Source organism: Clarias gariepinus, chromosome 18, assembly GCF_024256425.1.
Source record: "Clarias gariepinus isolate MV-2021 ecotype Netherlands chromosome 18, CGAR_prim_01v2, whole genome shotgun sequence".
Taxonomy (NCBI): Eukaryota; Metazoa; Chordata; class Actinopteri; order Siluriformes; family Clariidae; genus Clarias; species Clarias gariepinus.
The window spans coordinates 19,956,526-19,983,130 of record NC_071117.1 but is presented as its reverse complement, the minus strand read 5'-3'; the positions used below and the strand labels follow the sequence as shown (position 1 = coordinate 19,983,130).

General features: G+C 40.2%; 1 protein-coding gene across 3 annotated transcripts; it reads left to right on the top strand.

Moving 5' to 3' along the window:
• Nucleotides 1-1,628: 1,628 nt before the first annotated feature.
• Nucleotides 1,629-26,605, top strand: LOC128506908 (immunoglobulin-like domain-containing receptor 2). 3 transcript variants are annotated; one of them, XM_053477523.1, is made up of 10 exons: nucleotides 1,629-1,745; nucleotides 4,832-5,164; nucleotides 7,270-7,389; nucleotides 14,024-14,080; nucleotides 18,461-18,607; nucleotides 19,175-19,354; nucleotides 22,123-22,239; nucleotides 22,760-22,961; nucleotides 23,277-23,982; nucleotides 26,262-26,605. In XM_053477523.1, exons 1-10 carry the CDS (start codon nucleotides 1,649-1,651, stop codon nucleotides 26,295-26,297), a joined length of 1,995 nt encoding a protein of 664 aa, XP_053333498.1. In that variant the 5' UTR covers nucleotides 1,629-1,648; the 3' UTR covers nucleotides 26,298-26,605. The 3 variants fall into 3 exon arrangements, with proteins under 3 accessions (XP_053333498.1, XP_053333499.1, XP_053333500.1); XM_053477524.1 differs by lacking the exon at nucleotides 14,024-14,080; XM_053477525.1 differs by lacking the exon at nucleotides 22,123-22,239.

Below are 26,605 nucleotides of genomic sequence, written 5' to 3'. Positions count from 1 at the left end.
ACATCACATGGAGTGACATCATAGTATGATGCTTATTTTCAAGCACCTCTGGCTTTTTGGGTGTCTTAACATGATGAAGAAGCACACAGGTTGTGTAGTGCGTCTGGGCATTGATGGCACAAGTGCTTGGGCACTTGTGCTTGTGCATCACTGCTTTGCAACTATATTTCTATTTTTATCTTTCTTTTTATCAGTGACTCAGAGAGTTCCTGCACAAAATATTCTAATGCACTCATACTGTTGGTATGTGTACAAATGGCAAATAAAGAATTTAATCTTGATTCACTGCTTCTTCCTTTAAGACTACTACTTCAGCAAGTTTTGATATCTCAAACAGTTCAGCCGTGGCGATGCCTTAAATGTATGCCGAAAAGTGGCCACAACTTCCAGAGTGACGTCATATTGAGTGATATCATAGAGTATTGCTTTTTTCCCCCCACAACATCTTACTACCATGCTTAAAAAACACACAGGTTGTGTGGTAAACCACGGCGGTGATGCCAGAGGTGCTTGGTCCCGATCATCGCTGCTTTTTTTTAATCAGTGACTCAGAGTTCCTGCAAAAAAATTCAACGCACTCTTACTGTTGGTCTGTGTACAAATGGCAAATAAAGAATTTAATCTTGAAACTTGAATCAAGGCAGTGATGGAGCAGGGTGCTTGGGCCCGATCGCTGCTTTGCAACTATTTTTATTTGTGTACTTTTTTACTTATTTCTTTATTAGTTTTTATTGTCTGGAGATGTCTTAACATGCTTAAAAAGTTGTAAGAAATGTTGCAAACAACTGTATTTTTACTTTATCTTTCTTTTATTATCACTATTTCAGATTTTTTTTTTAATCACTATTTTTTGGATTTTTTCCAGATTCTCTCCTCACTAATTCAGTCCAATTCCTCCCCGGCACTAGGGGGCTTCACATTAAGGCTACCACTACCACCAGCCGGGAGGGCCGAAGACTATCACGTGTTTCCTTCGAACCACGCGGGCGCCAGCCAACTGCATCTTTTCGAACTGCTCGCTCACGCACCCTTGGGGGCGGAGTAACACACTCGGAGGACAGCGCTATCCGCTCCTTCCGCTTGCGCGAGCTCACAGACGCTGTAGATTAATGTGGGAGCACGAAGTACCCCTCATCCCTCCCCCTTGAGAGAGCTTGGCCAATCAGCTTTCTTTAGACCTCCGGCTGCGAGAGGTAACAGCAACCCAGCGATCTCCGGATAATAGAGCGAGCACTTTACCACTGCGCCACTCGGAGGCAATTTCTGAGAGTTTTTTTTTTTTTTTACCAAAAACAAATCCGATATACTCTTGCTGTACACAAATGGCAAATAAATTCTCTTAAATCCTGAATCTTGAATCAGTGCTTCCAGATTTAACACTACTACTTAAGCAATTTGCTGCAAACAACAACAAAAAAAACACCACACTCATACTGTCCTTCATTCTGAGAGTAATTCATTCTCAGCATTCTTAGCTCTGTGTCATTTCCTGTACACTTAAGTGATCTCTCGAGCGCCCTAACTAGTGCACTACATATCAGACAGAGGGGTTGTTTGGGACACGGTACACAGCGCGCGCCTCTTTACTCTATACCGTTACACAGTCCTGTTACTCTCTCTCTCACACACACACACACACGAGCGGAGGATGAGGCGAAGGGAAGGAAAACATGTTCACGACTTGTGTACGGATTCTAAAATGAAGTTCCTCCTGTACTGCTGGTTTACAGTAATAACTTTTACAGGTAAGTCCGTTTCTCCAGTGATGTTGGTGCTGAGATTCGCTAAATATCGGCAGGTTGTTGCTCAGCAGGTTACTTACTTTCAGCTAAACTTTGAGTGTTACAATACACGTCGGGTTTTCGCGAAACAAAATAAAATAAACTGTTAGTTTCTTTATTTAAGTAAAACACTCTTCTTGATTTAAACTTAGATCCAGAAGTATCCAAACTCACAGCAAGTCAGAGCAGGAGTCCGGACTTCACACGGGATAGAATGTTTCTCTTCCTCTCACATCCTTTGATTTGATTTCTTTTGATCTATTTGTTATTTGTTTAAACAGTAGAGCGAGACATGAAAAGCTTTTAAACTGATAAACAGGTGTATAGTTCTTGTTATTATTTTTGTTACTAAGTATCATTAAACATTGAAACATTAAAAGCTGTGGGTGAGATTCTAAAAAAACATCAGAAAAAATCTACTTTTACATCAAATCTAAGTTTAAAAGTCTAAAAAATATATTTTAAATGGCTAGTTTTGGGTCTAAAATCATCAGAAGTACACTTCAGAAGTTTTCGTCACTCTTGTCTTTTGTAGCCACATGTGGAAATTTTCATGGATTTACCCTTAAAAAGATTTAAGGTACATTATCAGATCATTAGTTCTTAAAAAAAAAAAAAAAAAATGATACACTATTGGAACATTTCTATTTTAAGAATACATAAATTTTCTATATTTTGTGGGCTATTATATTAACATCTCCTACAGTATATACGTGATGAAATTTCCAGTGAATAAAGGTGTAAACCTGATTGACGTTTACAGAAGACTTCAAGCACGATCCGGTTATGGGACTTTTAGCCATAGTGAGACATTTGAATGATCCCGGCTGAGGTGACTTGAAGCCCACTACAGTGAGTGGAATGCCTGATCCTTGAAAATCGATGGACAATTTGTTACCAAAGTTTTGCAGAGTAGACGCATCTGTCTGTGGGAGCTGTACACACCATCATTCATCAACACCAATTGCACATTACAGGAACTCGGCTGGGAGTTATTGCCACATCCCCCGTACGGTCCTGACCTCGCACCAAGTGATTTCCACATGTTAAAGGAATTCCTAGGAGGCCAGCATTTCAGATGTGACGCACCACAGGTTTTACACCAGAAAATCTTCCAGTCTCAAACCTCCCATTTTCTAACAGGGTTTGGGATCATATTGCATATAGTGGCTGTGTAGTATGGGCGTACGATTAAAGGTCTTACTCAACAGTGGTGACCAAGTGGTGCCGGTTTTTGAACTATCGATCCTACAATCAACGACCCACAGCCTCAACCACCTGAGTCACCACTGCCCCATTTCCACTCACTACTGTATCTACTGTATCTACTCATTAATCACTAATGTTTATATTGTCATGACAGGATGTTGCCCAAATCTTATGCACAGTCAGTCAGAAACAGATGTTAAGACCAAACATTTGAATCCCAACAATGACAAAGCTGTCCTTGACCAAAAGTCTAGAATGCAAAATTGTCCTTGTCTTCCGAATCACAAAACAATTACGAAATAGGAAGGGTGAAGACTAACACATGCTTCCTCCTGAGACACATCAAGCCAAACAGTCAACCAGCTTTTACTGTAATATCTTTTCATAGACGTCTATTATAAATGTGTTTTAAATAAGCATGATTTCACTTTGTTTCTTAATACATGGGAAAGAGCTGATATGCGATAGAGTTAAAAATTAAAAGGGTGAAGACCTGCTAGGTCTCAGAAAGCATGTTTTTCATGCCACACACCCTTGAAAAATAAACTCTCGTTTAAGCAGAGAGACATGAAGAGAAGTTTCATGTCATTTTATTGCTTTAGACAGTTCTTTTTAATGTCATACCCATGGATTCACAAAGTGTGTATATTCGTGTAGTTGTATACCGTGTGTATATCAGGTGCTTCACACACACACACACACACACACACACACACACACTTATACTGCATAACTTGACGTCTCTAAATCTGTTCCTCATTGCTCATCCCGGCATGGCCTAGACTTTCCGCTCCAGATGTTTTTAGGCGTGTGTTTTTCTTCAAGCCTCCCACCACAGTGCGATAAGGATTATTACACACAGAAGATCAGGAGCTCAGAGGGGTGTGAGTGAGTCAGTAGGAGCTGTTCGCAATGTTCTCCTGTTTATTATGGTTAGACGTTTATTTTTTAAGATGCCTCTTGAGAAATCAAGACAGCAAACTTACGTCTATGAGGGGCTGTTTTCGAGCAATGTTGGATGGTAATAAGCAGGTGTTAGTAGTGCTGTACAGTAATTGTGTGTTTTTATTAGACAGGGTGAGTAAGAAGGTGAGAGCTTTGTCAGCTTTTTTTTTTTTTTGCATTTCGGTCTATACTTACAGTTGCCATCCTGTGGAGCTGACTCTCCCTTTTCTGGGTCACAAAGCACTTTTCTGTGGTGCAAAGTGTTTTCTTTTTTCTCCTGTTTCACATTCTGGCCTGCTATGTTACCGTCATCACATGTTTTCGCTCACTCGTCCATCTGCAACACACCTTGCTGTTGCTTATATTGCTTGTGAGAGCCTTTCTTGTTTTCAGTCTCAGATTTCTCAAGATGTGTCAGGATTCCTTTCTATTCTTTTTCCACGTCTTCTTTTATCACTTCTCCCTTTCTGTCAGTTTAGGTGCTTTTCCTCCTTTTTCACATCTTGATATACACTATGTAGCCATAAGTTTGTGGACACCTGGCCCCCGTGTGGCGCAGTGGTATAGTGCACGCCCTATTATACGGAGATCACTAGTTCGATTCCCGGGTTCTCTCAGGGATCTTAGCGCTTTTACATTAATCAGGGCCAATTTAGGTAAAATTCCGTTAATAGGTTCCCCACTGTACCAGTTCCTCAAAAGTTGTTGATGATAGGACTTAAGTTCTTCTAGACCAAACTTGCTAAACCATGTTTCCTTTATGGAAAATACTAGTAGTACCAGAAAAACAATAACGTGAATGCTGGCATGGTTCAAATCAATCGTTGCTTATGTAAAAACTTCAATATCAAAGTGTAAACACTTTCTTAATATTGTTCTCTTTTTCTGTCCCCCAGCAACGCCGAGGTGTGAGGCAGTGCAGGTGAGCGTTCGGGAAGGCCGGCGTTTCGCTCTGCTTTTCCAGTCTGTGGTTTTGCCGTGTCAGTACACAAGCACTTCTACTCACACCCCAGTGATCCAGTGGTGGTACAAGTCATACTGCCGTGACCGCACGCGTGACTCGTTCAGCTTTCCAGATTCCCTGGGGGTCCGGGGGTCAGAACTCGGGCCCTCCTCCCACAAGGACTGCAGCGACGCCAGCCGGACGGTTCGGATTGTGGCCTCAGGGCAGGGATCCTCTCTCACCATTGCGGAGTACTACAAAGACCGAGACATCTCCATTATCAACAGTAATGTGCTGTTTTTTTTTGGTCATTGTTTTTTATCCTGGACCTTTTTGTTTAAAGAACGGAATGGAATTCCATACAATGAATGGAAGCTAGTGTTACAGTATGTAGTGTTACAGTACGTAGCATGACCTCACTGACATGTGGTCATGTAACTATTCAGACACCTTAATGGATCTGAATTTATTTAAGATGCACAAAGTTGTTCTGCTAACAGTGAAGCATTTAATCTGCCAGAAATATACCATATTTATTATGGTCCATAAAAACCCATAAAGGGATTTAGCAAAAGTTCGATGATGTAACCGTTTTAAAACACAAAATTCTCTCAAATAGAGAAGAGTTTTCATATTGCAGGTGGTGGCATGGTTTATATTGGAAAGGATGTTTGTGGACTACAAGCTAGTGTAGTAATGGTTATAATGGCACATCAGAGTCAGATGATTTTTTTTTTCTTCAAAGTACAAAGTATACAAAGTAGTTTTTTTTTTTTGTTAGTTGTTTCACTTTAATCTTTTAGCGTGCTTAACTTCGTCAGACAGTTTCTATTTAAGTGATTTCTTGATTCAACAAGTCTGGCAGTTATCTGGCCTGTAGGGTCTGGCAAGTGAAATTTTTACTCAGCTTTCTAAAAAATTACAGTTTCTTTATGATTTAGCAAGGGGGTGCAATTACTTTTTTTTTTTTTTTTTTTTACAAAGGCAGTTTTGGACAGCTTTGTTCGCTTAATAAATTAAATCATCATTTAAAAACTGCACTTTGTATTTACTCAGGTTGTCTTTATGTTATATTAAAATTAATTTGATGATCTGAATCATTTAAGTTTAACAAATTTCCAAAAAAAAATCAAAAATCAAAAATAAGGCAAATTCTTTTTCACAGCACAGTATATGTGATCTTTTAAAGTCTGTGTCCTGTGTTTTTTCAAAAGACTCGGGGATGCCTAAATGCTAGGCCAGGACGTTTCCTTAATTGATAGATTGATTACAAGCGAAGCAAGTGTGCGTCCTTTTTCTGGTGGTCTGGATGTCTTTGGATAATGTTTTGTTTTTGTTTAATTTTTTATGATTTTTTATGTCAAATCCTGTTTGGAAGTCTGTAACATTCACTGGTTGGTGTCTCGGTCACAGTGAAGTCTAAAACATCTAACTGAGACATCTGGCTCTGTTTCGTGTATTTAGCATTGTCAACTTCACCGCTTGATATATTTGGCATTACATCTTACTCTCACATTGTAGACCTGTTTTTGTTTGCTCAGCCTTAATCTCAACGTTTCGCTTCTCTCTCAGTTCTGCCTTTGTTGTTAAGGAAATTTATGGGCAGTGGTTCCTCCGGTGAACTCGCAGCTATGCTGAAACACGCCGAGCTGGTGCCGATACACTGGTTAAGACATTGGTGAAAAAAAAAAAAAAACATGCATATCATGAATGCGTGGAGCGTGTGTCTCGGTGGCGTCTCCTACACAGACTAGCGGAGCTGCTGTAATCTATTACATAGCTAATTATTAGCCAGGTAGATCATAAACACAGCTCTTCGTTGACTGTTAAACCCAATGTTTATACTAAAGTTATTCACAAGACTAAACTGTAGGAAGACTTAAAAGAAAGACCATCATATACATTTACAGTTACATTTAAACAAGTCGCTAATGATGTAAGAAGAAGCAATGGATTTTGACGCCTGGCAACCAGGTCACAGTGTAGTTCCCTACAGGAAGGGCCTTCCATTGTAACTCTGAATGTTTCCTTTTCCTGAAATAGGCCTGTTTACTCATTACAAGGGAGGATCTGAGGTGCCCCCCTGCTCCAAATGCATTTTAACTGAGAGCCTAAACATTCCAGACTCCCTCTCCGTTACTCCTGCTGATCCTCTCTCACATTAGCTCAATCTTCCATTTTTCTCGTCTCCAGTTAAGCCTAAGAACAGATCTGAATATTATAACGCTGTGCACCGTTTCCCCTACATATCACTTCTTTTACCCTCTTAGTGCTCGTGCCCTTTGCATTGGCCTTTGTATTCAATTCAGCATTAAAATCGAACATCGTTCGGTTTGAATTGTGCATGAAAGCTAACCCCGTCGCATGATTTGCTTTGTTCTTTTTCTCCAGAGGCTGACCTGCGTATTGGAGAGGTGCGATGGGGTGACAGCGGTATTTATTACTGCAAAGTGGTGATCACTGATGACTTGGAGGGCCTGAATGAAGGTCATGTGGAACTCCTGGTTCTGGGTGAGTCATCACATATAGAAAATAGAAACCCATTTAGAAGAACCTCTCTCTGGATAAAAGTCGTGCCCAGGATAAATATTGTGTCCAGCTACTCTTCTCACTACAGTAGATACGATATTATGAGCAAATCTGTAAAAGGATTTGTTTAGGAAACTCATCGTCTATGATCTGAATGCACTATGGGACAGTGGAGGCGGTGTGATGCTCAGGGCAGTGTTCTGAGATCCTCCCATTCATGAGGATGTTATTGTGACATGTACTGTACCACCTACCTAAACCTTTACTTGCTGATCAAGTACACATGAAACTGATATTACCTTTCAGGAGAAAAATGTTCTTTGCCACGCTGCAAATATTCTAGAGGGCTGGTTTGAGGAATGTGTCTAAGAGCTCAAGGTGTTGACTCATGGCCTAGAAATTCTCCACTACTTTAGCGGATCGAGCATTTGTGGAATGTGCTGGACACAAATAGGGTCCCCACCTTACAATGTACAGGACTCTTAGCATCTTTTGCTAACGTCATGGTACCAGATACTACAGTACATCACACCTTTAGAGGAAACGGTGGAGTCTTTGTCTTGATTGCTCAGAGCTGGCACAAGAAAGATGTATTTTAGCCACAATATTAGCCAGCTGGTTTTAATATTATATCTGATCAGTGCAGGCATGTAAGATATGCAAGATGAACTGAATCAATGTTATCCAACACCTATATTTACCCTTACACACCCTTTTTATGTAGTCTTATATCACTCACTGTTTATTTACACGGTTGCGGGGGGGGCTGGGGGGCCTGGAGCCTATTCCAGGAGACTTAGGAGTACGCAGTGGGGTACACCCTGGACAGGGTGCCAATCCATCGTGTATACACACAATTTTTCGTAGTGCGCACAATTTGTGATCGCCAATTAGCCTAATCTGCTTGCCTTTGGACTGTGGGAGGAAACCGGAGAACCCAGATGAAACCCACCAAGCACTGTGAGAACATGCAAACTCCATGCACACAGAGCCTAGTGTAGGAATCGATCCCAGACCCTGGAGGTACAAGGCGACAGACAGTGCTAACCACTATGCCACTGTGCATACATACTGTGTAAACATGCTAAATCAGAACAGACATTTTTTTCATAAGCAGTGAGATCTGTTTTTTTGTTTTGTTTTTTTACACTGATTTAGTAAAACCATTCAATCTAACACTAATGTTTTTGGGTTCTCCAAAAACGCAGGAAGTGAAAGAACTCCACTTATCTGCTTAGGATGTAAGGTCATGCGTTGAGAACAATTTCCTCTTCCTTAACCACTAGGAAAAAGACTAGACTAAAAATAGCTGGAATCTTACTGATGCCTTACTCTGTCTTCACTACAGGTTTGTGTTGAAAACAGGACATTTATCTTCTTATACTTCTTCACACAGGAACAATATCAGCCTGTCCCCCCCCCCCCCCCCCCCAAACACACACACACACACACACACAGTTACAGACCCATTACACAACTATAGGCAGGAGAAGAGACGCCATGCACTTTTGCCTTTTACAGCTCCAGTGAATTATAAGAGCAGCTTCACAAAGGGCTCACTGGGAAACCACTGTGCTACTTGTTGAAGACTCCACCTACCGTGTTGAACAGCGGGATTTACTGCTGCACCTCATAACCTGTTGTTTTGGTGTGAGATGTTTAAACGTTTAGAGTGGGGGTTTCAGTCTAACGTGGGTTTCCAAGCCTGGAAAGCTTTAAAGTGACTAACTTTTTTTGGACTACAATGGACCTTCCATGATTAAGTATATCGATACTGAGATCATATACTGTAGATATGATAGGTAGGCATGACTATAGGGCAGTGTCTCAGTGGTAGACTTCTCACTGTCTCACCTACTGTGTGAAAGGCCAGGTTTTGATTCCCAGCCACTGGATGCCATAGTGCCCATCCATTGGGTACTAGAATGTCTTGCGTTAAATGTATGAGTTGGATGGTCTGTGGTGGCAACCTCTTACTGGGAGCAACTGAAAAAACAGCAATAGGAGTGAATGCTTTTGCATCTTCGTGTAGATTCATGACATGTGCAGTACAATCCCATGTGAGTCTAATTGGGCTGCGTTACACCCAGTCAATCACTCATCGTTTATACCACTTTATCCTGTTTATAAGGTCGTAAGGGCCCAGGGGGTCACATAGGTCACAAGGCAGGGTACACCTTGAATGGAGTGGCAATCCATTTCAGGTCACGTATACACACATTCAAACTAATTTACACACAACGGGCAGTTTGGGAACACCATTTAGCTTAATCTGCATGTCTTTGGACTGTGGGAGGAAACCCACCAAATTTGGGGAGAACATGCAAACTCCATGCACACAGACCCATGAGGTGCAAGGCAACAGTGCTAACCCCTAAGCCACCATGCTGCTCATAAACCCCCATATACAGTATGGCAGATATTGTATATCATCATGTGTGATGATCCTGTTAGGCGGTTTACTATAACTGGTACTATAATTATATAATATAATATAATATAATATAATATATATAATTAATAATCAATATTTATGTGTTAACGTTATGTGGTGATAATGTTATGGCTGATCAGAGTGTATAAACACTGTAGGTTTTTTTTTTTTGCTAAATTACCTGGGTGGGTAAATCGTTATTTTAGGAATATGTATATATAAATATGTGTGTGATTCTTCAGTTCACAGTAATTTCGCAACACACTTATTTAGAGTTGGTGTAATGTGCTCCCGTCAAAAGCGCCTGCCTCATGAATTTGATTTGCTACTACGTGTTTATCTACCCGACACAGACGGGACTAAATGTGGGTTTCACTAAAGCCTGAATGTGATGTCACATTCAAGACAATGAACAGTGTTTGGGTGCCAACCGCTCTCGTACTCGAGCGTCAGCCACTTGTAGACGTGCTGCCATGGCAACAGAAGGACGTTCTGTGTCTACTAGTTGAGGATGGCGTAAGGATCCATTGTACGAGCCTGAAAGAAAGAGAGCGACAGAAAAAAAACCCCGGAAAAACCAGTAGAGGAGAATATACAGAGTTTGGTGTGAGGTTATTTCAAGCACACTGGGTTGAGAATGTCCAGACAAGCAACTAGCGAGTGATGACAGCAGTGACCTTTTAATGCTTATCCTGTATACGTGGGCGTGAGGGGCCCGAAGTCTTCCCCAGGGCACTCGCACGCTCATTCAGACGCGGAATTGAACCTGGACGCCGGAGGTGCAAGGCAACAATGCTAACCACTAACCCCTCCGTGCCGCCTCACTATCACTAAATTTAACTAGCTTTACAGACTCTAACAATTTAATCGTATGTAAGGAGCCCATCCTATTATATTTAAATCTCTTTAAACTGGTTTTGCTTAATGATGCACAGATAGCACTTTTTGTCTAGTACAAGTGCATCTAGTTTGGTACTTGATTCCAGTACCTGCCTTAGTTCCAGAGAACAGAACTTTTGGAAGAGCCCCACTTCTGAAACAGACCATCAAAGCAGATGCACCCGTTGTTTATGTGCCAGTTTGGGACCATGAAACTGCTATGCAAATAGAGCAACTCTCTTTGGAGGAAAATCCTCATAGATAAGATGCACAGGGCTGACTGACACTGCTAGTACAAACGGGAGTGATGAAGCTAAAGGCTGAATTGTCCTGCAGCAGAGTGTTAATGTGCTTCTTCACAAAGTCAAGCAGCTTACCATATGTAATATGTACAGTACTTTTTTTTTATTAAATGCAAATGTGATCACCATAAAAAGAAAAAAAATTACTTTTACATATCCGATCATGCATACGCAGGAATCGATCCCAGACTCTGGGAATACAAGCCGAGGGAATACGAGACAGTGCTAATACGAAGCCTGGGAATACGAGACAGTGCTAACCACTATGCCACTTGCTTATTCGATTCAATTCAATTTGATTGTCATCGTTACAAATAACAAGTATAAATAACAACGAGATATGATTTGGCATCATTTCCCTCGGGCATTTAATAAAGTGCAACCATAGTGAGGCAATGCAATAACCATAATGGCTATGCGAGGTAGGATATACTAGAGAATATAGAGGATGCGGGGGGGGGGGGGGGGGGGGGGATAACTTGTTTACATCACAAACAATCTTTTTTCTCTTGCTTGAGTTCTGTTTGGCTTTGTCTGGATTGTTGATGGGAGAGGCTGCAGATGAGCTGATAATACTATCATGTGACGCAGTAATTACCACTGGTCAGTAGGAGAATGCTGGGAAGCCCATTAGCAACAATTCACTCTAACACACTTGTCTTTTACACTTACAGTACCAGTAATCATTTCTCTCACTGTAAGCTGTTTATCGTTTTAATCCTGAAAAGTTTTATAACTAATCGCAAGGAGTGGGCAGAAGCTCTCGAGAACAAACCTTGATTGTGAAAGAGCAGCGGTTCCTTGTACGTTGTGTAGCAAGGCTAAAAGGGATGACATCCCTGACCTCAAGATTGAGAGCAAATTCCAAGCTCCGGCTGAGTTAAGCCTTTCTGGCTCAGAGTGTAGACTAGCACTGCCCAGGAGGTCCAGGGTCTGGATCTGTACATAAGCCTCTTTCATGTCTGACTGTTACAACTTTGTTCAGCTTGTTTTGCTTTGAAGTTACAGTAAAGATCAAGCATTTTGATCTTGTAATTTTAAAAGAAGACAAGGAGTAATTTTCCTTTTCGGGAGTTATGTTTCTGTACAGTCGTGGCTAAAAGTTTAAAGAATGACACAAATATTAATTTTCATAAAGGCTGCTGCCTCAAGTGATTGGAGATCATTTTGTCAGATGTTACTATAAAGTATAATTACAAGCATTCCATAAGTGTCAAGGACCTTAATAGACAATTACATTGAGTTTATGCAATGGGAATATTTGTAGTGTTGACTATTCTTTTTACAAGACTTCTACAATTCCCCCTGGCATGCTGTCAATCAACCTCTAGGCCACACCCTGACTGATGGCGCCCAGTCTTGCATAATTAATGCCTAGAATTTGACAGAATTTGTGGGTTTTTGGTTTTTCGTCCACCTGCCTCTTGAGGATTGACCACAAGTTCTCAACAGGATTGAGGTCTGGCGAGTTTTAGACACAATTGTGAGTGAGCTCACTCCCTTGGCTGAGACACAACCCTGTACAGTACATGAATGGTCTCAGGATGCTTTACTGTTGCCATGACACAAAACTGATGGTAAAGCTCACCTTTTCTTTTCTGGACAAGCTTTTTTTCAGGTGATGTTTGTTGGTGTATACAGTTTTTGTCTCACCATATCATCAGAACTTTATGATCACAGCCCTCACGTTAATTGGCCACCAAATAAATAATTTTCCTTTTTCCATACACAGATTTGTATTTTAATAATCAGTAGTAGTATTTTATTTACACGTTTTACTGGATCAAGCATCTGCTCATCCAAAGAAGGGTAAAGAGATATAAAGGATTATGTATAGCTGAAAGAAAAACTGAAAAAGAACTGAGATTGTGATATGGAATAACATATGCTTCAGTTAAGTGCTGAGTATAGCCGGGACAACCTTTAGGCATGGCGATGGATTCAGGAGATAACTATAATTATGGCTAATAATAGTTCATAAGTGCCAAGTAGATGACACTTTGTGGTTTTAAAACTGTTTGTAGAAACCGTGGAGGCAGGTGATGGAGAATAGGATATGAGAATGACATCATTTAAATGTATGGGTCAAGGAACATTGGGTGGAAGAGTGGCACAACACAATAATCACAGGGTTTGGCGTATGCTTACAAGTTGACGTATAGTCCTGAAACAGTGCGTGATTTATGATGTTACTTGGGTAAGGGAATCAGTTTGATGCAAGGATAATTTTTTACCTTCTATGTTTTATTAAAACAATGTTAAAATGTAGTAGGGATGGAAATCACCAGGGAACACCCGATATGATATCATTTATTTTATCTACTTATTATTATTTTATCCACTATGCTGCTTATCCTGTACAGGGTCTCTGGAGCCTATCCCGGGAGACTTAGGGCATGAGGTGGGGTACACCCTGGACAGGGTGCCAGTACATCCCAGAGCGCGTACTCACACACACACACACACATATATATACACACACACACACACACACACACACACACACACACATACAATACGGCCAATTTGGGAATAGCCTAACATACGTGTCTTTGGACTGTGGGAGAAAACCTGGAAACTCCACACACACAGATGCAAACATATATAAATTATATGAGTGATGATATATAAAGAGAATTCTGATACATCAGTAAATTATTTTTCCACATCTCTAAAATGCAGTGTAGAAAACCATGTTGTTAAAATGCGGCAGATGACAAGCTTTTTTTTAAATAAAGCATCAGTTTAGATTTATTGATGAATCTTTTTTTAACACAATCATGCATGCAGTAATCCAATCCACACACAATAGTGCACACCATCTGTCTTCCACAGGTAGGTCATCTGATCCTTCCTTCACCTGTACTGTAGTTTTCTGCTGCATGCACCAGCCACCAATTTCTGCCAAACACTTTTCTCAAATCTTATCTTGCACCGCTTTTTGGCTGATTAACCTCTGCTCCTCTTCGTCCTCTTGTTCTGTTTCTCTCTCTCTCTCCAGGTCAGACAGGCGTGGCTGGCGATCTCCTGCCTGAGATAGATCTGGAGATCATGCCAGGTATGGGTTCCCCCCACCTGCTCACCTAACCTTGCTTCTCTGTGACTGCTGAGCCTTTTAATCAGTTACATCTCTCATAATCAATAGATGAAACACAGCATCAGTGTGTGAGACGTTCCTTAATTCAGTACTTAATATACTGACGATCTTAAAGATGTTGCATTGCTGGATTAGGAGCCGTGGGATTGGAAAAGTTAGTAGTACAGTCAGACAAAACAAAGTATCGGTGCTGATTATTTATTTTTTTGATGTTATACATATGATATAGAAAATGTGTGTGTCAAAGAAGTTACTTCTAAAGTTTAGGCAACATGGAGGTGACAAATTTCGCTTCCCTGAAATATTTAAGTTTTGAGAGAGATGATTTTATATGTGGCCCAAAAAAATGGCTTTAAACGTACAATTATTTACAATTATTCATATTTATGAATATTGATACTAAAATTGGTTTAAGCATCTAATAATGCATAAAAACATATGACCTGCAAAAATTCCTGCCTAAATCAAATTATTCCATGCGAAATTGAAGGATTTAAGAAAAACAATTTAAAGGGGGAAAAAACTGTAGTGTCCGTAACCAAGTCAAATTTATGCTGCAATATCTGAACAATTCAGCATTTTAGAATACTAATAATACAAAATTTTAATTAATTATCTTATGACTTGTGGCAAATTAACCACAACCCAGTGTCTTAGTCAGAAGAACCATAAGCAATGTTAGTCCTCAACATTATAAAGATTTTCAGTATTTTCAGGCTGACTCATGATACATGATGTATGAGGAATAAACAGAATTTCAAGTCATTAGTCATAACTGACATTTCTTTATAACGAGTCTTATCTTTAATAAGTGCTGTAGTAATAATGCACAACTCACCCTCTGGTCTGTAATCTAATCTCCTAACCATTTCGACTGTGACATCCAAAACGCTGTTATTTTTTGTCCTGAGAAGGGTTTGTTCTACTAATGTTTTGTATTTACTCATTTCTTATCACATGGTGTAAATCTCACGCCCATTTATGTGCGATACTGTGAGTAAGATTTAATATAAAATACAAATATACCTTATTATACACTACTATGTATACATATTTTTAGCTTTTAGGTTATTGATTTTATGATTTTTGTTTATTGCTGTGTTATAACATGTCATTTGGAATGGAAATATCCCCAGGATATTGGAGTATTTCAGACCTCTGGTAGGATTATGTTTGTTTTTTGCCCTTGACATCGTCAGAACTATTGTTTCCCTTTTTTCTCAGATTGTCCAGATAGGTGTTTGTGAGCATAAACCACTTTGTATCATTATTTTTCCTTATGTATATGTTTATCATCTACATTCAGGTCATTATCAGCTGACAAGTCTTGACCTGACCAACTAAAGCAACCCCAGATCATAAATGATGCCTCATCCGCTTCCCTTCTTACGCTGACGCACCCATTGCTTAGAAATAGGATACGTGTGGACTTATCAGACCACATGGTCTCTTTCAATTATCCCATCTTTTAAAGACCAATCTTAATGCTTACTAGCAAATTAAAGCCTTTTTTTCCTGATTAGTCTCACTAACAAGTTGTTTTCTTATGGCCACACAGCTGTTTAGTCCTAATTGTGTGTGTATGGAAATGCCCTTTTTATCACGTTGAAACATTTTTAATCCTTTTTAATGGAACTTCACCAACGGCTTCAAGTGATCTTCATTCGTTACATTTTTTTCTTTCATGAAGTTGAAAGTTTATTACTATTATTCCAGGTTTTCATAATGATTCCCAGTAATTTCAAATTCCACTTAGTTTTTTTTTCTTTGCTTGATGCAGGCCAATAATGGTGGCCATTTACCTTGAAATGCATGAGCAATGATCTGAACATTTTATTTTAAATGGCACTAAATTTGTTAACTACTTAAAAAAGCTATTTATGACAGCATGATTTTTAATTTGACTATGAATCTGTAAAAATGACTCGAAGAACTTTGATAAAATACAGATTCCAAGAACTTGAATAGAAATAAATATTTTTTTAAATGAAGATATTAAACCAGAGGTTTACAGAGGTTAAGAGCAGTTAAAAAAAAGCTTGAGGATGAGCTACAGTGATTTTTGACAGTAAGCATTTTTCTTATCCATGTTGCACTTAATAGGCAGGCAATATACACTATCTGACCTTTTCTTTAGGTAATCCTGTTCAATAATGTCTGTTCAATAAATAACGCACATATCTAATAAGACGCATGGCAGCAACTCTGGCAGTGCATTAAGGTCTAGGTCTAGACATGGTCAAGACTGTCACTTAAAAGACAGTCTGTTAAAGTGCAGTCCAGGGGAGTTTGAACGTGGCATGGTTGTTGGTGCCAGACAGCTGGTTTGAGTATTTTTGCTGATCTCACTGGAATTTTCATGTGCAACCATCCCTAGGGTTTAAAAAGAATGGTCTAAAAAAGAGCAAATATCCAGTAAGTATCAGTTCTCTGAGTGAAAATGCCTTGTTGATGCTCAACGTCAGAGGAGAATGGCTAGACTGATTCAAGCTGATAGAAATGCGACAGCAACTCAAATAACGTCTCATTGCAACCGAGGTATGCTGAAGAGCATCTCTGATCACAAAACGACATTGAGCCTTAAAGTGAATAGGCTACCACACCACGAGTGCCACGTCTGTCAGCTAAGAGCAGGAAATTAAGGCTACAGTGTACATGGACACAATAGAAGATTAAAAAAATATTGCCTGGTCTAATGAGTCTACTTCTTCTACTGGAAGGTTCAGATGGTAGGATCAGAATGTACCATAAATAACATGAAAGCATGGATCCATCCTGCCTTGTATCAACCATTCAGGTTGGTGTTGTAATGGTGTTCTTGGTACACTTTGTGCCCCCTAGTACCAATCTATAATCTTAGACTGGTTTCTTGAACACGGCAACGAGATCACAGTTCACAATTCAATTCAATTAAATTTTATTTGTATAGCGCTTTTAACAATTGTCGCAAAGCAGCTTTACACAATCAAAAGAATTATTTAAGTTTGTATGGAATGTGAATGTGTAGGAATCAAAATGGTCAGTTTGTCTCTGGTGAGCAAGCCGAGGGCAACAGTGGCAAGGAAAAACTCCCTGAGATGGTAATAGGAAGAAACCTTGAGAGGAACCAGACTCAACAGGGAACCCATCCTCATTTGGGTGAAACAGAAAGCAGGAATTGATCTGCATTCAAACTGTGTGTTAGTTGGCAGGCAGTTCAGCATAACAGTTGATGTTAATTGATGTTAATATGGAGTCCAGGTAGTTATTGAAAACTCTTAGACTTGGTAGACTCTTAGACTGGGTAGACTTGTAGGAAGTTCCAGTCCTGTACAATCAAACTCTCAAGTCCTCAGAGAAACAGCTGCCAACACCAGTCGAGGCCAGAACCGTCTTCTAAGTAGAGAGAATCATCCCCAGACACCAGACGCATCCCAAAGAGACACACCCATGTGACGAGATCTCCAACCAGAAGCGGAGAACCAGGATGGGTTTAGACAGGTCCGGAGGGCAGAGGGAGTCTGGATCACTGGCAGCTCGGGAACGACATGTGTAGCTCGACAGAGAGAGGGAAATAGAGGAAAGGAGAGCAGAGACTCCGGCAGGACTAACTATGACAGCATAACTAAAAGGGAGAGCCAGAAGGAAACACAGACATGAGGGCTTCCTGACATGTAAAGCAAACAATCACCTCACCGTCAGCAAGCCTGAGTGATCAATAAGAGTGGGGAAGACAACATCTAAACTCTACAGTTCACCATAATACTCTACGTCCATGAGTCCCCCAGATCTGCTCCTTTACCTGAGGCAAATCTATTTATAAAAATGCTTGGCTAAATAAATAGGTTTTTAGCCTGGACTTAAACACTGAGACTGTGTCTGAGTCCCGAACACTATTTGGAAGACTATTCCATAATTTTGTGGTTTGTAAGAAAAAGCTCTGCCCCCAGCTGTAGTTTTCATTATACACTGTACTGACAAGCAGCCTGCATCCTTTGATCGAAGTAGGCGTGGCGGATCAAGCAATTCATTCCATTGTCTTGAGCAGCCGCTGTTTCTTTTTTCAGACTACATGATTTATAAACTTGACACACAAATGTTCTCATATGACGACATGACATTTTCTTCCGACTACTTTTTCTTGTAAATCTTTGACCGATCCTCATATGAAAACCATTTGGTATAATTACTTCAGCCAAATACCTTCCTCTTAGAAGACATTGTTGGTTAACAGTTGCTTATAAAGAGAAACAGTGAGGAGAAATTGCAATATACATAATATTAGAGTCTAGGTTTCAGGAGGTTATCCATGATTATAGTCATGTATTTATAGTCTCTGTAACACTCTGGTCTTTGTTTCAGAGTGGGTATTTGTGGCAGTCGTAGTCCTGGGCAGCGTCCTGTTCTTGGTCCTGGCGGGTGTGTGCTGGTGCCAGTGCTGTCCTCACTCCTGCTGCTGTTACGTGCGATGCTGCTGTTGCCCTGAAACCTGCTGTTGTCCTCGCCACTGTGAGTACCTCACATCCACACACTTCGCTCAACTTTTACTTGAATCGGGTAACTATAGACACAAATAGGTCCTTTGTTTCTTGGCTTTAAAAAAAGGAAGTCTGGCTATCTGTGCTCTGGGTCCGAGAAAAAAAACTTCTGTACGTCTGTTAATCTGTAAAATCTGTAAAAAAAAAAAAAAAAAAAAAAGATATTATATTTAAATTATATATATATTTTATTTTCAGAATGATACATAACTAATAAGACATGGGAAGGCTTGCATGCAACATGTCAATCAACCAATTGTCACACTGATTAGTGCTTAACGAGTTTAACAAGCTTCAGAAGCAGTGAAGGTTATTATAACAGCAAAGGAGGATCAGTAGGATTTTTCAACATGGCATGAGGTTTTGCATGTCTATTTACATAAAACACACCACTTCCAAACTACTAGGCTAAAGCTTTATGGGAAGGGTTCCAGCATATCTCACAATCCTGTTAACATTGTCCTAAGACATACTGTAGACCTCCACTGCTGAACAGTTGTATCCAGAGTATTTTTCCATACTGCATGTTCCCCCACAGTGTATGAAGCAGGAAAAGGCATAAAGACGGCACAGTCCACACCAGTGGCAATCTACCCTCCGTACTACATGCAAGGCGTGCCTTCCATGGTACCCATCGCTCCTCCCTCCCTAATTGAGCCCAAGATGTCCACCGCACCATCCATCGATAATAACATCTCTTTAACTCAGCTGTCATCAGGTATTCACACATTTCACACATTTTGCACGAAGGAAAATGGAGATAAGGATAATGCTGTTATGTGATTGTTGTGGGTATAACAAAAGCAAAACACAGTTATAGAGAATGTGAAAGAAATAGATGCTTGATCATTATTTACGTCGTTCTCTTGTTATTAGCTGTGTTTGCGTGGATTCGACTAATAATCAGAATAATAGCCTCATGTAAACACCTCGACTCGGACCCGATCCAGCCCGATTGGAATGACAGGGGTGCTGTGAACCTTTGATTATAAGTTCAATAGGTAAATATTAACCATGTAAACGTGATCGTGAACGTGATAGTAATGTGATCGGTTCTCGCTTGATGGAATAAATATATTCTATCTGCGCATGTTTGTCCCAGGTGGCAAACGTTCATTCAGACTTTCATTCTTCTTTGATTCCTTGGTGAGGAAAGTGCAGTGAATAGCTTATATTTTACACATTATGGGTGCTCCAATCAAGGTTTTTTTGGGTGCAATCGCCATAATCAAAATCGGGCGGTATCGATACAGTTATTGGGATCTTCCATTTAAAGTGTCCGATTTCAAGTCAAGTTGGCTTTTATTGTCATTTCAACCATATACAGTTTAGTACATGATGAAACAAAACAACGTTCAACATTTCTATAGCACTAAAAATAATTATTCTAAACAGCAATATATAAATATAATTAAGATCTGAGAAAATATGAATTTATAACTTTTATTTACTGGAAAACAACATATTCCATTTTCTAATACTTTCATGTTGATTCTAAAGAAACTGAAACCAATAGAATCGCCAACGCTCGACTAAAGAGCAAAAATCTCGCCTTCCTTAACTAGCATCGTGGGGGTGTCACACATGCTGAAATGCTAATCTTAAAATGTGACCCTCCTACTATACTCACTTGTTATGATGTGTTGCACATGAAACCAGGCTGCATCAAGGAATAACAAATCGAAACTCTGCTCTAAAATAAGCGGCTAAGGTTCTAGGATGTTGATAGGGAGATCTGGGTTCGAGCCCCACCGCCAATAGGTTGCCGCTATTGGGTCCTTCAAATTCAAATTTAAATTTTATTTGTCACATACACAGTCATACACAGTATGATATGCAGTGAAATGCTTATACGACCGCCAGTGACCTTAAAAATAAAAACTTTTACGTAAGAAATAAATATGAATAAAAAGAAATACGGAAGAAAATAAATTTAACCAGTGAAATAAACTGTACAAATAAGGGCATAATAAAAATATTACAAAATATAGAAACATAAAAGGAAAAAAAAGTATATATATAAAATTTGAAAGTGACAATGGTGGTGCGAATATGCATAAAAAGTGACTTATGAAGCGTGTATGAATGTGTCCATAGTCTTCCTTGGGGAAGACCCTAAACCTTAAACTCTCACCATACTACCCAGCCACTGCATGCAGTGCCGGGCTCAAGCCTGGTTAGAACAATGGGAAAGTCGTGTCAGGAAGGGCATCCGCCGTAAAACTTGTGCCAAGTTGTGTGCAGACCAGATGGTACACTGTGGTGAAAGACCAAAAAAATAGACATTGGTCATTTTGTATTTGGCGAGCCAATCGTGTCTACTCAATAGTAAACAGCGAGTGCCGGCATTTCTTTCTAAATATCTATAAAATGAATTTCTGCATTTTTAAGACACAGTCTATACTGTATATCAGCCAGAATGTCTACAGCCATGTATGAAGCGGTAAGACAAACACGGTCTGTTTTGCGCGGAACTTCTTGTGGCTGTCGATTATGTATTTTGCATCATCGTAATAGTACCAATTTATGTGATTGGCCAGCTGAGAGACAACCCGTCTATAAAAAGTAAACCTAACTGTGGATTCCGATCGATGGGATCACCCCTATTATATCACATACGGTATAAGTCATTTAACCAATTATAGATGAGACTAAATTCTTGTAACCAATCATAACGCAGAAGGCCGGATTTGTTAGAAAAGATGGAAGCTCACCTCATCTTCTTCTCCTTCTACTATATCTCCATCTCCAAAAGATGAAATGCTTCACATCGGGCATTTCATTTGCTGATTAAATGCTTTGAGCAAGTAAACACACATCATATCGGATCGGCGTCCATGCAAACAGTTTAGTTTGAGTCCTTAACCAGGACCATTTCAGTCGGATTGAAGAAATATTATCCATGTAAACAAAGATGTTAATATGCTAACTTTTACATTTTTTAATAAGTCATCCAACTATTTTATTTTATTTATTTATTTTTTTTGCTTTTCTACTAAGATTTTATTGAACACAAACTAAAAGAAAGACTTCGGTTGCATCAGTCAGACGATGCAGCGGGTACTGTGTTCTACACTCTATGTGCTTGTTTAAGCCTCATGAAGTGTATTTGTTTAGCAAAAACGAACAGATAAGAATCATTTGTGTTAGTGCTTTATTCCTGTTTGTGTATGTTTGCTTGGTTAATCTTATCAGGCAAAGGTTATCAATGTTATGGTGTGTTAACACGGCTCCCGATAAGAGCAAAAAAATCTGAGGTCACCAAGATCACATTTTTTCCTCCTATGAACCTTACGTGAAGCCCTGGACCTGTACAGACCACGATTTTCTATCTACTGACCAAATAATGGCACCAACAGATGATCAGGCACACCGAAGTTCTTATTAAAGTGTCCAGTGACTTGTATTTTGTGTCTCTTGACATTTTTCTGTCTCTCCTGTGCACCCATGAATACATTTGCTCATAACCCGCGATGTCCCCTGTAGTGCACAGCGGGTATCGTCTCCAGCCCACGCCGGATCAGAATTCGCTGAAGGTGCTGCAGTATGTGGAAAGAGAACTGGCACATTTCAAGCCTTCTAAGACCATCAGCAGTCATGATTGTAAGCCCTGCGTGGTACTCAGAACGCCTGTGTTCATAAAAAGCCCTCTAATTTTAGGCTTCTCTTTCCTTTTCAGCTGGAAAAAAAATTCTCTATAGCTCACTTTTTTGCTTTTCTGTGCTTCAATAGCCTTTTCATGCAGTCACCATAGTTTAAAGTTAGCGCTCATACAGAGGCACAGCATGCACCTGATTGTGTTTGGCATGCTTCTACTTTCTACTAAAACTGACCAGTTATGTAACCCTCATGTCCTGTTCGTTTATTAACACTTCACTTCACGCAGACAATCACCTCAGAATTTATAGCAATGCACCTATAGAAGATTTTGAATTTCTACACAAATCAAACCTTCAAATATGATTCGAACAGAACATGTGACTATGTCATGACGGTACAGTATATAGTGCACGATACAACCATGCTTGGGCTGACCGCTTGTAAAAATAATAAATGCATCTTGCACCGAAAAGGTCATGATGAGGTTTTTAAACCACTCTGTTGATTTCCTTTTGCTGGCCAGCATGCAGTATGTCAGAGCTTAGTTCCTTACATGAAGCAGAGACGGATTTCCACCAGGCGTATCGGAAGGTTCAGAAGAAAGCGCTTCCAGCCATCCCTGATATAGATGACCCTCCAGACTTACTGAGCAGAGAACGGTCTCCGGTCCATACGCAAACGTCCGCTCGACATCCTCATCATCGAGTGAAGGAAGATCACCCGAGGTAATTAACATTTGGGAGCTCCATGCTCCTTGGCTTGATTCTGAGCTCTGGTTCTCCCCATGTTTATGTCGGTTCTCTCAGCGTTCTTCAGTGGCATCCGAATTTCCAAAACCTTACCAGTAAGCGGACTGGCAATGCTAAACTGTCCCTCAATGAGTGAATGAGCCAGTCCACCTCCTGACGAATTGGAAGCGCACTGGAGAAATGACATGAACATGGAATTTTTAGTTTTAAAAATTACAATTTACTTGGTAAATATATCAAAAATATATTGATGTCTTAGGGAAAGATAATTTTTTTGTGATGTTTCCCCAGGTGGAACCCTCGTTCTGAGCACCTGCAGAGGAAGGCTTTCCAAATGGGCGGACGAACCGGATCCCTGGACGAGCTTGAGGAATTTGCCATGAGCTACGTCCAGCGACGTCGCCACGACGACCTTAGCGACGACGAGGCCGATTACACGATGAGCTCCAAACAAAGGCAGAGTGAACGCGAGCGAGAACGATGGAGAGAACAGGATCTGGAGCGTGACCGCTATCCGTATTACAGCTCCAAACGTTATTCTCCTAAAGACAGACATCATGCTCAATGTCTACCCCCTGTCCCAGGAAATCCAAAGAGACGAGGTACAGGGGACAGCAATCTTCGTCGAGACCCTAACGCGTGGGATTCGAGAAAGCAGGAAGTCGAGAGCGGGCAGGAATACGATGATGCCCTACTTAATAGATTACTGGAACGCAAAGCAAAAGCTGGGAGGAGCTTGTCTTCAAAAGGTGGGGGAAATGAAGAGGAATCAGACAGGCCGTCTAAGAATAGCTCTCAAAAGAGTTGCCAAAGTCACTCACCGAGCAACCGATCAGCTACCCACCGATCAGCAGAGGAGGACGATTCGTTGCCACCATACGTAGAACGGGAACCGGATCGTTTCCGTGGTGCTGTGAACTCCCACCAATCTTTGACCTCCACACGCTCCAGAAAAGAACAGGATAATAGAGAGGAACTGAGTAGAACGCGTAAAGTGGTGAGTTACACATAGACCCAGTGCTTATATTCATCTTCCATTTCAGTGCTTGAAAACACTTCAAGAACACTCCACGACCAATCTGTGAGGAAATCCTCCTCGAGTAGAGCTTTTTATATACCCAATGCTTTTGCACTCTATAAGATTTCATTCAAAACTGTCATTTTCAATTATTTCATGTTTATCTCCTGTAGAGATTTTTTGATGAACAGATTTCGCAAGTTGATTCCGACCTAGGTTTTTCCGTCACGGTTCGATTTGTACCTCGCTCCGACAACAGAAAATAGCCTGTACACAGGTAACAAGAACAGGAAGAGACGTGTGCTCTCAAGCATGCATTTGGCTTGCATTTGAGTTTTTGTTAAACCTTTAACACAGCTAACATTTAAAGATAATTTGCAGAAACTCCAGCAAACATTTAAAACACCCCTAAAAAAGGAAAAACCCTTAACTCAACAACACTAAAAAAAAACATAAACCAATTTTTTTAATTGAATATTTTAATGTGTTTATTAATTTAATGTATTAATTTATGCTTATTGAACTTAATTGCTAAACAAGGTAATTCGATTTTTTACAAAGGATGGCTCAAGCTCGCTTTAAGGTCCTCGGGTTGCCAAACATAATGGTATATTTTTCATGATTAGATCCATAATGTTGGTGATCAGCCATAATGTTATGACTGCTGACATAATGTGAATAGTATTGTTCACTAACTGGTGACAGGATCATGGGCACCCAAGGCTCACTTAGTTGGACCTAGGGCCATCCCTGGTCCAATCCCACAGAAAAGCCAATGGAGCCAACAAGGAGGACGATAAAAAAGTCAATACTGGTCATGACAGAAGCCACCAAAACTCCCAATGAATCATTGAGACACAAAGAGACTCCAATCTGCCCAGGTTCCCAATCTGATCAAGCACCCATGGGATGCACTGTACAAACAAGTCCCATACACGGATCGCCCACCCTATGCCCCATAGCATCCCAAGGATCGACTGTCCAAGTCCCAGAGCTGCCCCGGTGTCACACAGTCAACCCAAGACCTAAGTGGTTTTAAGGTTAATGGTTTTAATGTTAAACAAGCCTGTAATTAGGAACTTTTATTCAAGGCTAGTTGTGTTGTTTTTTTTCTTTTCTTTTTTTAAATACATTCAGTATTGTTAAATCTGGGGAGTGGTGGCTCAGGGGCTAAGGCTCTAGATTTGGGGATCGGAGCATCCAGTTGATGGGTGGGGTGGGGGGGGGACTGGGAGGTTTGCCACACCCCATACTACCCAGCCAACGGGTTGAAAAATGGCCGAGTTAGAAAAATAGGAGGACTGCATCAGGAAAGGTATCCGCCGTAAAAAAGAAACTATGCTAAGTTGTGTGCAGATTGGATTGTCCGCTGTGGCGACCCCTTTTATTGCTAAAATCTCAGCGTAATTTTGTTCCAGTTCATTGATCTGGTTTAAATTGACTTTAAATCTGCTTTGCCTGCACCCTTAATAACCCAGCTTTGTAATATGCGCTATTGAGAATAATATTGCATTTGCTTTAATTGCTTTACGCCAAATTACTTGATAGACCTGGTCTATCATCATCATTATCATCATCACCTAATCATGAGGAAAAGGCATGCATCTGGGCACAACTCGAACTGGCGTATACATGAAGTATTTACTGTACAGCCTGTTTTCCGATGAGTGTTAATCATTATATATATTAAATATATCTCCTTAAATCTGTCAGAGGACTCCACTGAACTGTGTGTGTCAGTGGAGTTGCACTAGATTTGGTATATTGGTGCACATAAACAAATAAATGAATAAATAAATGAAACGTGATGAAATAACTTTATACATCGATAAACATTTTATCGCCATGCTTCTTACAGTATGTAGACTTAAACAATCTCCTGTGTCTTGTGTTCTATTAAAACATAAAATCCAGAAATCCATCAAAACATAGATAAAAAGATCAAACGGTTTAATGACATCTTATGGAGTGCACCCTTAGAAATCCTGTAATACGGTTTGCTTATTCTTCATTCTTTATTCCTTTTTCCTTATTGATCCTTGTTTTCTCATCAGCTGTTTTAACTTTCTTTTAATCTAAAGCAGTGCAGATAATATTGGATTCAAATAATTATTTAAATAATTGACTCACATCCCCCCACTTGCACTATTTCAGTTTGCCCGTACTACTATTTGCATGACTTCCAGTACACACGAAGCATCATTTACACCCTTTCACGCTCCTTTTCTCTTTCTCTCTCTTTCTCTTTTTTTTAACAGAACACACTCCTAAGCAGAGATTCGCTCATAGTCTGACCAGCCAAAGCCAGATCTTACACGCACTTGCTCTCCATCCAGCGTCTGTAGGCTTCTCGCTCTGCACACTGATCTTCCCACTTTTCATCTGCTAACTGGCGGTAAGACATCCTGGACGAAAAGGAGGACACACTGTGCTGGAAGAGCTTGAGCTAAAACAACAGTCCTGACCTATGATCCGCCAAGAAGCTTAAAACCGGAACGCCGGTGGAGATACGCTTTCATGGAGCAGAGTTCGAACATTTGATGGTACCTTCAGAATATTATTATTATTATACTATTCGGTTCAACACAAAGCGGATCTTATC